This window comes from Lepus europaeus, chromosome 3, assembly GCF_033115175.1.
Source record: "Lepus europaeus isolate LE1 chromosome 3, mLepTim1.pri, whole genome shotgun sequence".
NCBI lineage: Eukaryota > Metazoa > Chordata > Mammalia > Lagomorpha > Leporidae > Lepus > Lepus europaeus.
This window is the reverse complement of record NC_084829.1, coordinates 46,488,516-46,503,629: the sequence shown is the minus strand read 5'-3', so window position 1 is coordinate 46,503,629 and position 15,114 is coordinate 46,488,516. Positions and strand designations below refer to the sequence as shown.

Genomic DNA, 15,114 nt, shown 5'->3' with positions numbered 1-15,114 from the left:
TGTTTGTTATAGCAATAGACTAAAGAGAATGCAAATGTTCTTCAATGTTGTTTTAACATACTGTGATATGTTCATAATGTATAATACTCAGATTTGTAAGTATAAAGGAATGAACAATTGACATATATACATAGTTATCTAGGTGAATCTCTGAGAATTTCACTGATTGAGAAAAGGCAATTCCAGAAGTTCATAATATGCTGTGTGATTCCATTTTTATAACAACCTTGGAATTTAAAATCACAGAACTGGAGAATTGATTAGTGGTTGCCAGAGGTTAATGACTAGGTATTATAGGGGTGGCTATCCAAGGGCAACATAGAGGATCTTTGTGGTGATGAAAATGTTCTGTGTCTTGATTGTGTCAATATTAGTAGTATTTTGAATGATGTTAGCACTGGGGAAAATAGTAATGGGTGGGTAGGAACTCTCCTTGATATTCCTTACAACTGCATGTTAATCTACAATTACCTCAAAATCAAAGATTTAATTAAAACAATAACATGGATACCACTTTTCCAGCATATGGCATGTAACTGCCTTTTTTCAAAACACAGGAGCTACTGATACTGCACAAAAAAGTAGAACAAAAGGAGAGCAGATTAAATAAAAACACTGCTACAGAATTCATAGCTGTTGTTGACCATTTTTCATGATATAATTATCTTAAAATAAATTATCTGAAATACTAAACATCGTCAATAATCTCTGCTATTCAATATATATCCTTGTGGCCTGGGTACTAGTATGTGTTATGGAATGCCACTTTTCTAGTGGGAAGTTAAAAAATCTCATCTGGACAAAACTTAAGCAATGAAAGCGGATCTTCTAATTGTTGATAAACAGTTTTTGATAGGGAAAAATGACAAGCAGTGTTAGATGTCTGGAACACTAATGTGAGAAAGTGAGACCTCATTTTTTGGTAGTTTGATGATTCTTGGACCCACTGTAGCCCCCAGCGGTGTGTGGCACCGTGATCATGTGCCTTCTCATGACAGATCAAAACATGACTAATATGGACACAGTGGTGAGAATAATGATATGGTGTCTTGAGATATTTTTAAAAACCGTAATGGATATAAAAGCATGATGGTTTCTTTTGATGGTAATCATGGATAATAATTGTGGTTTGTTGTCTTCATTCATAATTAAAACAAAAGTTGAATTATAGTTAGATGCCAATGAAAATGCTGATATATTTTCCCCAGAAAAGTTATAGATTCTCTGAAATCGAACCCCGCTGTAGTGTGTATTTATAGACTAGGCATGATCTTATAGAGAGGAAAAATGAAAGATGTAGGAGAGAAAAGCCATAAATGTAGAATAAAGATGGCAAGAAAACATCAAATCCATAACACAAGTTAAGAGTTGTTGGCACTAACAGGGACAGGGCCTTCTATGTATGTTAACAGGAGGGAAAGCTTGGGGAATGAGTACAAGTATGTACATTTTACAAGATTTGTTGGTGAGAAGATGAGGCTGCTCTTACTTGCTTGTCTCCGTTTCTCTGGTTGGTTAATAGGTAAGGGAAACTATCTCAAAGTGGAAAGAGTTCAGCAAGGTATACAGATGAAGTAGTCAGTTTGGAAAGTAAGAAAGTGAACCCATTAGAAAGATGTTTAGGACTGCAAGATGTAGAGTGACCATGGATTTTCTGTAAAACTAGCTGACAATTTTGTATGTTTTCATATTGAACTATGGTTTGCTTACAGGCCTACTCGTGTCTTACAAACAATGTTCAAATATCACCATGTTTATGTAACTTATGGTTGTTATTTATGATGATTATTTTCTAATTATTTCTTACTAAAAACAAAGAAGATACAAGTAAATAATAACTACAGACATGATTAGGATGGAAACAATTAGAATTTATATAATTTTGATTTAGCTGAAATAGTCAAAACATAATTATCAGAAACAATCAGAATAATTTTTTGAAGATTTATTATATTTTTTTTGAAAGGCAGAGTGACAGAGAGAGGCAGAGACAGAGGGAGAAAGAGATCTTCCATCCCCAGTGATTTGCTTCCCAAATAGCCACAACAGCAGCCAGGGCCAAGCCATAGCTAGGATTCAGGGACCCATGGGTGGCAGGATCCCAAATACTTGGAACATATTCTGCTGCATTAGCAGGGAGCTGGATCAAGAGTGCACAGCCGGGACTTGAACCAGCACTCTGATATGGGATGCTGGCATTGTAAGAGGCATCTTAAACTCACTACACCATAATTCCAACCCCCGAATCATAATTATTTTTATCTTGACTGTGACTTCAGCATCGGTGTTATTGAGGAAAACTTAAACATAACCTGGGATTTAGAGGCGTTTACTAATACACTCTGCTTTTGTGTTTTATTTCAGTATGGACCAATATTTACAGTCTTTGCTATGGGAAATCGAATGACTTTTGTTACTGAAGAAGAAGGGATTGATGTGTTTTTTAAATCCAAGAAATTAAATTTTGAACTAGCAGTACAAAATCCTATCTATCATACAGGTAAAGAATATTTTCAGATAGTTCATTTGCAATACCACATTGGAATCATAAAGGAGTTTTAGGTGAAAATCGCAACCTAACTTCACTATTAAAAATGAAGCAGGCCCATTATTGTATTCTTAAGGTTTGGCTAGGAGATAAAAAAATATATGATAGGTTTGATCATTTAAAAGCAAGTTATTGGTAACCTAATACATTTGAATTTCTGTTAGACATGTGAGAGATGAAGTGATCTCTCTGAGTTTTCTGAGAGAATATTTGGAATCTGTGTTCAGTTACAGCTCCCAAGGTACAGCTAACTCTGTTCCATTTCTATGTATGCAGTGATCTACAGGTTGTGGCTCTTGGCTTGACTCTGTGGACTAACTTTGCTCCCTGAAAGCAAAATTCCTCTGCTTCACATTCAACCTTTTATTGTGGTATTTCCCAACATTTCCCAGCGGGGTAGTAAGCCATCTGGAGCCAGACTGCTAGCTGTGCTGGGCTGCTTGCTGCCAGCATGCCTGGCTATCTTCATTTCTTCTTAGGCTGCAGATGTGTGCACTGGTTCCATGTGTGCTCCCAAGACCACAAATCTGGGTCATCTTGTGCCTATTTCTTCTCTCTGCTTTTTGTACTTGCTTCTACTGTGGCTAGCTTCCTTCTCTCTGCAGCTTTTTTTTTTTTTTTCTGTCTCCCTATGTTCCTTTTCATGTAACTTCATGTATTTCTTGATGTAAGACAAAAATGTTTGTTTTAAAAGCTGTCAGTGATCAATAGCATGGTTATTTGTTTTTCTTCCTGTTTGCATGCAAATCACTACTTCTTGGTTAAATTCTCTACTGCTGATTGATATTGGAACTATAAAATTACAGGTAAAAAATATTGATATTTGGAAAGCTTTTGATCGTATGCTCAAATGTTTTCTCAGAGAAAACTACTGGAGATATGTGGATATGATTGAGTTTTGTAACTTGTACTCTCCCTTGGGAACTTTCTTTACTTTTTTTTTTTTTGAAAGATTATTTATTTGATAGGCAGAATGAGAGAGAGAGACAGAAAAAGAGAGAGAGAAAAGAGAGAGAGAGAGAGAGATCTTTCATTCACTCTTCAACTGGCCAGAACAGCCAGGTCTGGGCCAAGCTGAAGCCAGGATCCAGGAAACCCTTCTTAGTCTCCCATGTGGGTGTCAGGGTTCCAAGTACATGGGCCGTCTTCTTCTGCCCTCCCACATGCATCACCAGGAAGCTGGATTGGAAGCAGAGCAGTGGGTAATTGAACGGGAACTGTCATATGGGATGCCAGCATATCAAGCAGCAGTTAATCCACTGTGCCACAATGCCTACTCCTCCAGGAACTTTCTTGTATAAATATTTGTATTTAACAGGTTAAATATGTTTATATGTTCCCCCTTTTTTTTATTTGACAGATAGAGTTAGACTGAGAGAGAGAGAGACAGAGAGAAAGGTCTTCCTTCCATTGGTTCACTCCCCAAATGGCCGCCAAAGCCGGTGCTGCACCAATCTGAAGCAAGGAGCCAGGTGCTTCCTCCTGGTTTTTGATGTGGGTGCAGGGGCCCAAGCACTTGGGCCATCCTCCATTGCCTTCCCAGGCCTCAGCAGAGAGCTGGACTGGAAGAGGTGCAACCGGAACTAGAACCCGGTGCCCATATGGGATGCCGACACCACAGGCGGAGGATTAACCTAGTGAGCCATGGCACTGGCCATGTATTTTTCTCTTTTTTAAGAAAGATTTTATTTAATGAATATAAATTTCATAGGTACAGCTTTAGAAATGTAGCTGTTCTTCCCCCCACATTGACCTCCCACCCACACTCCCATCTTACCTACTACTCCCTCGCCCATCCCATTCTTCATTAAGATTTGTTTTTAATTAACTTTATATACAGAAGACCAACACTATACTAAGTAAAGATTCTCACAATTTGCACCCACACAGACACACAAAGTATAAAGTACTGTTTGAAAACAAGTTTTACAGTTAATTCTCATAGTACAACTCATTAAGGACAGAGGTCCTACCTGGGGAGTAAGTGCACAGTGACTCCTGTTGTTGATTTAACAACTTACACTCTTATTTATGAGGTCAGTGATCACCCAAGGCTCTTGTCATGAGCTGCCAAGGCTATGGAAGTCTTTTGAGTCCACAAACTCTGTCAGTATTTAGACAGGGCCATAAGCAAAGGGGAAGTTCTCTCCTCCCTTCAGAGAAAAGTACATCCTCCTTTGATGGTCCTTTTTTCCACTGGGGTCTCACAGAGATCTTTCATGTAGAGCATTTTTTGCCACAATGTCTTGGTTTTCCATGCCTAAACTGCTCTCATGCCTGAACATGCTCTCAGCCAGATCCGAATGCCTTAAGGCCTTTGACACTTTTTTTTTTTTTTTTTGACAGACAGAGTGAACAGTGAGAGAGACAGAGAGAAAGGTCTCCCTTTTCCATTGGTTCACCCCCGAATGGCTGCTACGACCAGCACGTTGCGGCCGGCGCACCATGCTAATCCAAAGCCGGGAGCCAGGTGCTTCTCCTGGTCTCCCATGTGGGTGCAGGGCCCAAGCTTGGGCCATCCTCCACTGCACTCCTGGGCCACAGCAGAGAGCTGGACTGGAAGAGGAGCAACCGGGACAGAATCCGGTGCCCCGACTGGGACTAGAACCTGGGGTGCCAGTGCCTCAGGCAGAGGATTAGCCTAATGAGCCGCGGCACTGGCCATGGCCTTTGACGCTTAATCCTATCTATCTGATCAATTACACACTTAATATGACCACTTTAACACATAAGATGGCATTAGTAACAACCAGCTTAATGGGATTTGGAGTCCCATGGTAAGTTTTTAGCTTTACCCTTAGGGGTAAGTCTGTGGGAAAGTGTGCTGAACTGTATAACTCCCCCCTCTCTTATTTTTTATTGCGATCTAATTTCAATTGGATTTATACACCTATGGGTGATTCTATGTTAAGACTTTGACCAATGGTATTAAGTAGAAAAAGAAAATAATAAAAGAATAAAATAAGATAATAAACTGTTCCTTGACAGTCAAGACAAGGGCTATTCAAGTCATTGCTTCTCATAGTGTCAATTTCACTTCTACAGGTTTCCTTTTAGGTGCTCTGTTAGTTGTCACAGATCAGGGAAACATATGGTATTTGTCCCTTTGGTATTGGCTTATTTCACTAAGTATGATATTTTCCAGATTCATCCATTTTGTTGCAGATGACCAGATTTCATTTTTTTTACTGTTGTGTAGTATTCCATAGAGTACACAAACCATAATTTCTTTATCCAGTGGTCAGTTGATAGACATTTAGGTTGAATCCATGTCTAAGCTATTGTGAATTGAGCTGCAATAAACATGAAGGTGCAGTTAACTCTTTTATTTGCTGATTTCATTTCCTTTGAGTAAATTCCAAGGAGTGGGATGGCTGGGTCCTATGGTAAGACTATATTCAGATTTCTGAGGTATCTCCAGTCTTCCATTGTTGTTTTACCAGTTTGCATTCCCACCAACAGTTGATTAGGGTACTTTTTCCACATATCCTAGCCAGCATTTATTGTTTGTTGATTTCTGTATGAAAGCCATTCTAACTGGGGTATGGTGAAACCTCGTTGTGGTTTTGGTTTGCATTTCCCTGATGGCTAGTGATCCTGAACATTATTTTACGTGTCTGCTGGCCATTTGGATTTCTGTAGGGTTAAGGGCATGCCTAAGGTGACACATCCAGGTTTGGTGTGGTAAATTTCTCTCTCTCTTTTTTTAATCAGAAGGGAAATTTATTCTGCTCAACTGAGCTCCTCTCCTAAAGAAGACCAGTACCTGAGCACTAGCCCCAGTAGGTATATTTGTCTGCTCTGTCCCAAGGATCACACAAAGGATCTGTGCAGTCCTCAGTATAAGTTCAGATTCCCCAGCCATGTCTCTCACCAGGTAACCAGGAAACCCTGAACATGTGGAGTCTCCCACTGTGACTGCTAAAGTCTTAGCCACACTGTGAGTCCTCTCACACACCCTCAGTTTTTTTCACAATCCTGGTACAGAAGCCTCACACAGTCACAAGCTCCTAGCCCCCTGTTAGTTCTCCCCACCAGAGTCAATAGTTTCCACTTGACTGGTTGCCGGGCATAGCCACGAGCTGGCACAGCTGTTATATATGTCCAAAATGGCACTCGCTCTATCAACTTGTTATAGGACGCCATTGTAAAGTGATTGGGGAGAGAGAAACATGTCTGTCCCATCCTTTTTTTTTTTTTTTTTCCTCTCTAGTTTGGCTAGTATATCTTCCCTCACAGGGCTCCAAGCCAGGTTCCCTCTATGCTCTTCCTGCAGCTTTTTCTCAACTGCTTGAGTCCTGAGCCATGGGTGCCCACACCCTCCACGTAGGTCCACTGTGTCCCTCTAATTTCAGTAGAGTTTCCTCTGTGGTTTTCTCCCTAACTCTTTCCTGAGACTACTCTCTCTCTACTTTTTTTTTTTTTTTTTTTTTTGACAGGCAGAGTTAGACAGTTAGAGAGACAGAGAGAAAGGTCTTCCTTTTCCGTTGGTTCACCCCCCCCCCCCCAATGGCTGTTATGGCCAGCATGCTGCGCTGATCTGAAGCCAGGAGCCAGGTGCTTCCTCTTGGTCTCCCATGCGGGTGCAGGGCCCAAGCACTTGGGCCATCCTCCACTGCACTCCTGGGCCACAGCAGAGAGCTGGACTGGAAGAGGAGCAACTGGGACAGAATCTGGTGCCCCAACCAGGACTAGAACCGCGGTGCCGGCACTGCAGGCAGAAGATTAGCCAAGTGAGCCTCAGCGCCGGCTCTCTCTCTTTTTTAAAACTGCTTTCTTCTGGACTAGAGCAATGAGCTCCCTTCCTACTCTGCCATCTTGGAACCCTCCCTATATTTGCCCTTGAGCCAGCTTTCCATTCCTCCCATATATCCCCCACTGTAGAGAAGATGTGTGTGATCAGGAAATCTAATACTTAGTTTCATTAACCTATGAAAAGTATAATCTACACATAATAGGATTATGAAATTAAAAATTAAAAAAGCCATTTATTTGAAAAAGTTACTTTGAAGACAACAAAACAAAATAAAAGGAAAATACAAAGTGTGTTTAGAAAAACAACTCACTTATACAACCCAACCTAACCAGGGGTGTATATCATGAAAGAAGCATGATGATTAATATGTATAAAAAATATTGGGTCAGAATTATTCATGGGCTTGGGAAAGGCCTTCTGCTGGAAGTAATATTCAAGAAGAATTTTGAAAAATAAACAGTAATTAGTGGGAGAAATTTGGGGCTCATGGGTATGGGTGTGTGGGAGTGGTATAGAATTTCTGAGAAGGCCAAATAGCTTCTGAGCATGTAGAATATGTAAACTAGCTCTTGTTTTCAAAATACCTGGAATATATATTTGGAGAAGGAAGGAGCTAGAAATACCAGACCTTTAAATTACCAATTTATGGATCATCCTTTAAGATGAATTATCCTATTGATTTTCACTGTCTCATGGGAGGGTCAAATCTTTGTCTACTTCTATTCATTGGAGGTGATTTTATGTAGCTGGAGGACTTTGGCTGTTGTCCTTCTTGACTAACTGGTGGTAGAAGTTTGTTGACTGTATGCTTCAAGTAGTTCTTGCTTATTGTGAAAATAATTTTCTCTGTTTCTAGCATCAATTCCAAAGAATATATTTTTAACACTGCATGAAAAACTCTATATTATGTTGAAAGGGAAATTGGGGACTTTGAACCTTTATCAATTCACTGGGCAACTGACTGAAGAATTGCATGAACAACTGGAGAGTTTAGGCACTCATGGGACAATGGACCTGGACAACTTAATAAGGTAAAAAGATAAATAGCTGCATTCATATGATTTAATCTTTTTTTCTTTAATACAAAATTTTTGAATCCTGTATATTGGGCTTCAAAAATTATCTGGCTGATTAGTAAAGTCTATCTAACTAGACTATTAGGAGATTAGCTTAATCCCCTAATTCTAATTAGTGGGCAGTTTTCAGTTTACCACTCCCAACTTATGGTGAGAAAATAAGCTAATATGATTATTTAAATATGCTAACAGTAATTTATCCTTAGTTACTCCATATAACTATGTATGCTTTACATGGATTTACCTTGTATAATTACTGTGCATCCATCACAATTTTGATAGAACTGTGCAATTTATGACAGAAAAAGAAGATATTGAAAGGACAGGGAAAGACTGGAATCATTAAGTGGATGACAGGATCCAAGAAATGTTTGTGAGACTTCAAAAGGTGGCCAAGGCAAAATAGATTGTGGGCCTCAAAACTGAGCCCCAAGGTGCCCTTGGAAAGTAGACCCCAAGAGACAGGTAAGAGCAGTGGAGGAAGTCAGCTATATTCTGGGGCTGTCTGTTAGAATTAAGGGCTGGGCATGGGAAAAATTCCCCACCTTCATAAGAAGATTTGGTAAATTAAAATTACCTGAGGGACTTATCCATCTTAATGGCATGCTGAGGGCAAAATTCAATGGTTCCCTCAAATAATCAATTATTCTAACCTATGAAACAAAGTGCTTTTTAACATTTTTTTTATAGGTCCAGGAAGAGTGGGCAGGGGAAAGCAGAAAGAAACTTAAAATTTTGCCAGAACATGTCCAGTATATACAACAAAGCAAAGCAAATCCCTTGATATTTTTGAAACTTTCAGGAAGGAGATCCAGAAGAGTAGGTGAATAGAAGTTAAATAAATTGTATTTAGTATCACTAATCCAGGGCATACTAATAATCTTTGATATCCTTATATCTGCCTCAGTAATCATTCACTGGTGGTAAAACTTAACTGATGATAAATACTGTTTTTCAACATGTATTAGTTTGAATTCCTGGGATGATGTGGAAAATTAGGAAATCTGATGACTGATATTGCCCTTAACATCTTGTGAGTTTTTGTAAGCTGGGACCCAAAGGTATGAGCTGTTAGTTTAGTTACTGTTATTAATTAATTACTAAGTAAATGCTTATTGAATTATATTAAGTCAGTTTATTTCTGTTTGTCATCTCCTATTTGTGTCTAAAATACTTGCTTAGAATTTTTAAATCTTCAAGTAAATAAGACCACAATTTCAACTATGTCTAAATTATCTTGATCATAGTTAGCAAATAATAAAACTTCTCAGGAGTGACTGTTTCCCAAAAGAATCTGCCACACGCTATCTGCCCCTGTTACAGGTGCGTTGCTCCTGAGGCATGCCTTCTCTTGCATCCTATTCCTGTTGGTTGGCCTGGGCTCTGACTTTCCACGTGTTTCTGTCTCGGTAGGCATCTCCTTTATCCAGTCACAGTGAATGTGCTCTTTAATAAAGGTTTATTTCTCACAAACAAGAGGAAAATCAAGGAGTTCCATCATCATTTTCAAGTTTTTGATGAAGGTTTTGAATATGGATCCCAGGTGCCGGAATGTCTCCTAAGGTAGGGAGTTGTTTCCTATCATTAATTCATCGATCAGGCTCTTTTTAGCATTTTGTCCACTTCTCACTTTTCTTTGTTCTGAGCAGACACAGCAGCAGTTTGCATGGCAGAGAGGCTGTTTTTGATGACTGCTCTGTGTTTGGGGTGTGTATGTGAAGTGAGGGGTGTGTATGTGAAGTGAGGAGAGGGTAACGCCTTTCTTTCCCTTGTTTTGATGAGCAAAAACAGGAGAATGAAAATGGGAAGAAAGAATGAAGAATGTATTTTGAGGCCTTTAATCCCCTTTACTGTTTATTATTAGCACATTCATTGCCTGTGTTTGGGGCCGTGCTAAGTTATCAAAATATGTTTCCCACAGTTGGCTTAGATAAATATTTGTACAGTGATTCAAATGCAAATTGACTACAGATTTTTTTTTTTTAACTTCTTGACAGTTACTCTATGTCTTACTACATTTGGGCTGCTGTAACAAAATACTACAGACTAGGTAGCTTGTGAAGAACAGAAATGTATTTCTGACAGCTCTTGAAGCCAGAAAGTCCCAGATCAGGGTGCCTGTGTGGCTGGGTTCAGGTGTGGCCCTCTTCCTGGTTGCATGCGGCCACCTTCTCAGTGGGTCTGCCCATGGTGGAAGGGCAGACTGGCTCCCCCAGGCCTCCTGTAGAAGTGCGCTATCCCACTCATGAGGGCTACCTTCTTATGACCTAATCATCTCCTCAACCATCCCTATGTTCTAGTACTATTACTGTAGGGATTAGGATTTGAGCATACAGATTTTGGGGTTACAAACATTTGCGCCACAGCAGCGTACCCCTGGTGGCTACTCATAAAAGATTTACTAGATCATAGCCAGTTTGCTTTACCTGACTTAACACAATGACCAGGGTCTGGCTTGCATTGTTCCACAGCTCATAACAGTCACAGCAAAAGAAGAGTTTGACTTCGGGCCCTGTTTTCTTGTTTAATGCCAGTCCAAAAGAGATTTAAACATTCATTTGCAAAAGGCACCAAAGTGTGACTGCCTTGTCCTCTCCTTTATTCTTGAGGACTAAGAATTCTGACGGTAGACTGCTCATGGGATCCTGCCTGAAAATGAAGAGCAGATATGCAGATAAACTCCAGACATACAGACTCTCCCTTTTATAGGCCATGACACATTATTCCTAACATTCTGTCAAATTAATTTCTGCATATATGTGTGTGTGTGTTTTCCCTCTTCACACAGAAACTGGTCAAAATCCAAAAAGTGGCTCCTCACGCTGTTTGAGAAAAACATTTCAGATATAAAAGCATACAAATCTGCCAAAGATAACTCTTTGGTAAGTATTCCTTAAGTTATTTTTCTAAATAGAGACTCAACTTCAGTGTGATGACTTCATTTTGACTTGGTTTGAAATTCAGGCTCCCAGCTTTGCCTGGCTCAGCAGCCACATTTGTTGGGAGTATTGGGGGAGTGAACTGGTAGTCTTTTCTATTGAGGCCCATTGCAGAAGCTTGTGAATCAAAACCAATGGTCTTCTCTAATTATTTTATTTATTTATTTGACAGGTAGAGTTATAGACAGTGAGAGAGAGAGAGACAGAGAGAAAGGTCTTCCTTCTGTTGGTTCACTCCCAAAATGGCCGCCATGGGGGTGCTGCACCGATCCGAAGCCAGGAGCCAGGAGCTTCTTCCTGGTCTCCCATGCAGGTTCAGGGGACCTAAGCACTTGGGCCAAACTCCACTGCCTTTCCGGGCCACAGCAGAGAGCTGGACTGGAAGAGGAGCATCCGGGACTAGAACCCGGCACCCATATGGGATGCCAGCACCACAGGCGGAGAATTAACCTAGTGAGCCACGGTGCCGGCCCCTTCTCGAATTATTTTTTAACAGCTGTGCCAATAGTGACAGATGAAAGTAATAGCAAATTAGTAAAAGATAAATAAAGCTCTACAAAGTAGACTGTGTTCTTAATGCCACTATCCCTAGTTGTTTCTCTCTTCCAATACAAGGGGGTAGAGTGACATAATTTAAAAAGTAAGGCACCTAGGAGTCAGTGTCCTAAGAGTTATTCTAGGTCTGTGATGCTCCAAATGTAGTCTCTAGACATTAGCACCAGCATCAGCTGGGAGCCCCCTCAATCAGAAACTCTGCAGTAGAGCCCAACAGACTGGTTTTACAAGCCTTTCAGATCATTCTGTCTTTTGCTGGTGAATGGTTCTCACCAAAAGTTGCTCATAGAATCACCCTCTGGGAGCTTTGGATAACTTTCTGATGCCCAGGCCAGCCTTCAAAGACTGGGTTTCTTTGGTCTGTCTGCTTACGTGTGACCCTGGCACAAGATCTAAATGCTTAGCCTCGGTTTCCTCACTGTTCTTGGAAAGGTGTTGCGAGATTAAATGAGTTGATTTTTGTAAAGCACTTAGAACATATTAAGGACTAGACAAGAGTTTATCATTGTTATTCATTTAAAAAAAAAAAAAGAAGAAGAAACTACTTCAAGGGAATGGATGGGTGGTTCACCTCTCAGTCAAGATAACTACATCACACATCAGAGGACCTGGATTGGATTCCTAGCTCTGCTCCTGACTCCAGCTTCCTGCTAATGCAGATACTGGGAGGCAAATGGCTCAAAGTAATTGGAGCCCTGCCATTCATGTGAGAAACTTGGATTGAAGTTCAGACTCCCAGCTCTGCAGGGCCCAGCCCCATTTGTTGGGAGCATTTGGGGAGCAAATGCTCCCGCTCTCGCTCTCCTTCACCTCTCTCTGAATCTGCCTGTCACTTTTTTTTTTTTAATCACTTCAAATCTTTCAGTATTTAAAGATGACGTCAAATGTTTTTGCTTGTTTTTAGTTATACAACAAGTGTTGTCACAAAGAGCTATGTTCACCATCACCAGAGAGGAAGGTAACCTTAAAAAAAAAGAAAGGAATATGTGTGTGTGTTGGTAGCTATCTCCCTCCTGAATAAAGGGAACTGAAAGCTATTCTGAATGGCCTTAATAGTTCAACTAATACAAAGGATCTTTCAAAGGCTCATGGGAAGTGTATCTTTTCTTATGAACAAACTATGGATTTCAAGAATTTTCTTCACCAAAATAAATGTGTCTTTTAATTCCATGTTCCCTCGTGTTGCTGTTTGACAACTGACTCAGACAGAGATCTGTGGAGCATTCAGAAGAAAACTTTACCCACCTGAGCTGTGCATTCTCAGCCTCTAGACCATGGGAGGGAGAACTGCCATGCCAGTGTGTTGTCAATACCACACTACTGTAAATCATGTGGAGAAGTGACATCTGACCTGGGCGGCTCTGGCTCAGAGCAGGGCCTCATCCACGGCCACATACTATGCTTGTTCCCAGTTCACCAGACAGGTCCCACGAAGGCGTTTTCTTCATAGGAAGGTCTTTCCAGTCTTGCCTCTGCCAGTGGTCGCTTCTTCTATCTTAGGGGGGAGATTCGGACACCATATAACCTTTTTTGTTTGTATTATTTTCCAAGGTTTAGTGGCAAAACCACCTGGGGATGAAATATATCCCAGATAGATCTATAATCCATAGGCCTAAAAAACAGGATTTTTTCCAACTCCAGCTAAAATTCCTTGCTGATGAGACCTCTAGAATAGTGTTGACTTTTCTTACTCTGAAGAAATGAGGCATTTTTCATATTAGGTTCTCAAGCTTCCTAATTGAATAAAGGCAAAGTTTGAATTTCGCTGATGCCAAGCCAGTGTTTGAGACTTTGGGAGAGAATTTTTGAACATTCATGAATGGTTTAATCTCATCTTTAAATGTATTGCTTCTCTGTTTTCCTTCACACTGAGCTTATGTTTTTATACCCACCTTTAATATGAATTCAGAAGAAAAAGATTCATTAGCTTCTACTACATATATTTCAATGGCCTAGTTAAGCAGAAGACTAGAAAGAAGTTGTAATTAATTTAAAAAATGTTACACACATGTTCTTGTTGTTTCTTCTGCTGGGGTTTTCTAGGTATATACTATACTAGCATTTCCATTTAAAATATAACTATATCAAAGGAATAAAATACAGCTGTAGGATTTTAATGAGGTATAAATTTTGTCTTATATCAGCTCACATTGTAAGTATGAGACCAGAAGTAAATGAAATTCCTACTGAAACTATTTTCAACTTTGCTAATGCATTAATACAAAAATGACAGCAATAAGGAATCAGGTAACATGCTTACCCTAAGCCAGGCATTATGTTTCACATTTTGCATAGTCATTTCTCATTTATTTTTCATAACAACTTTTTAATTTATTTATTCAAAAGTCAGAGCTATAGAGAGATAGCAAGCAAGAGAGGGACCTTCCATTTGCTGGTTCACTCCCTAGATGGTTGCAATAGCTGGGTCTGGGGCAGGCCAAAGCCAGGAAGCAGGAGCTTCATCCAGGTCGCTCACATGGTTGCAGGGGCCCAAGGACTTGGGCCATCCACTGCTATTTTTCCCACACCATTAGCAGGGACCTGGATTGGAAGTGGAGCATCTGGGACTCGAACTAGTACCCATATGGAATGCCAGCATCTCAGGAGGTGGCTTTACTCACTATGCCACAACCCCAGCCCCTCACAACAACTTTTGTACCAAAACTGGGGATTATTAAACCCAGAAAGCTGAGGATTAGAGTATTTAATCACTTGAAAAAATTGGATTCCTTAGCAATAGTCTACATGTTATCGTGTATTTTATTTGCTAATGATTTAATAGTTATAGTCTATGTGATAGGATCTGACACAAAACTAGTACGTTATGATACAATGCAGGTCTCTTAATCACTAGCCCACGAGAGCTATGGAATGTGACTCTTCAGGGTGCAGGATACCATGGTAGCTAAGAAAGTGGGCTCAGGAGCTGGGGCCAGGCTCACTGGGTTTAGATCCAGGCTCACTCATCTACAACCTATATGTCCCTGGCAAAATTCCCTGGCTTTATTGTGTTCTGGTTTCCTCATGTGAATAATGCTAAAGATAACTATGTCTGCTGCTTAGAGTTGTGGTGAGGATTACAATAGACTAGGTACCTGTAAAGCACTTATCGTAGTAGTTGCCCTTAGCAAACAGTGAATAATGTTAGCTCCTATTATTTCTGCTGCCTAGACATGAGTTATTTCAGGCAACAAGTGCATGAGTGACTTAAAAGAAAATGCTGCACAGGAATGGCTCCAA

General features: G+C 40.2%; 1 protein-coding gene across 2 annotated transcripts in view; it reads left to right on the top strand.

The window, feature by feature from the left end:
- The window catches only part of LOC133755952 (24-hydroxycholesterol 7-alpha-hydroxylase), a 95,384-nt gene that overhangs the window by 7,478 nt on the left and 72,792 nt on the right, over nt 1-15,114 (top strand). For both annotated transcript variants that reach the window (XM_062186219.1, XM_062186220.1), the window contains exons 2-5: nt 2,365-2,500; nt 8,161-8,335; nt 9,794-9,943; nt 11,169-11,262. In XM_062186219.1, the coding sequence (XP_062042203.1) occupies nt 2,365-2,500; nt 8,161-8,335; nt 9,794-9,943; nt 11,169-11,262 (555 nt within the window). The remainder of the gene's footprint in view (nt 1-2,364; nt 2,501-8,160; nt 8,336-9,793; nt 9,944-11,168; nt 11,263-15,114) is intronic.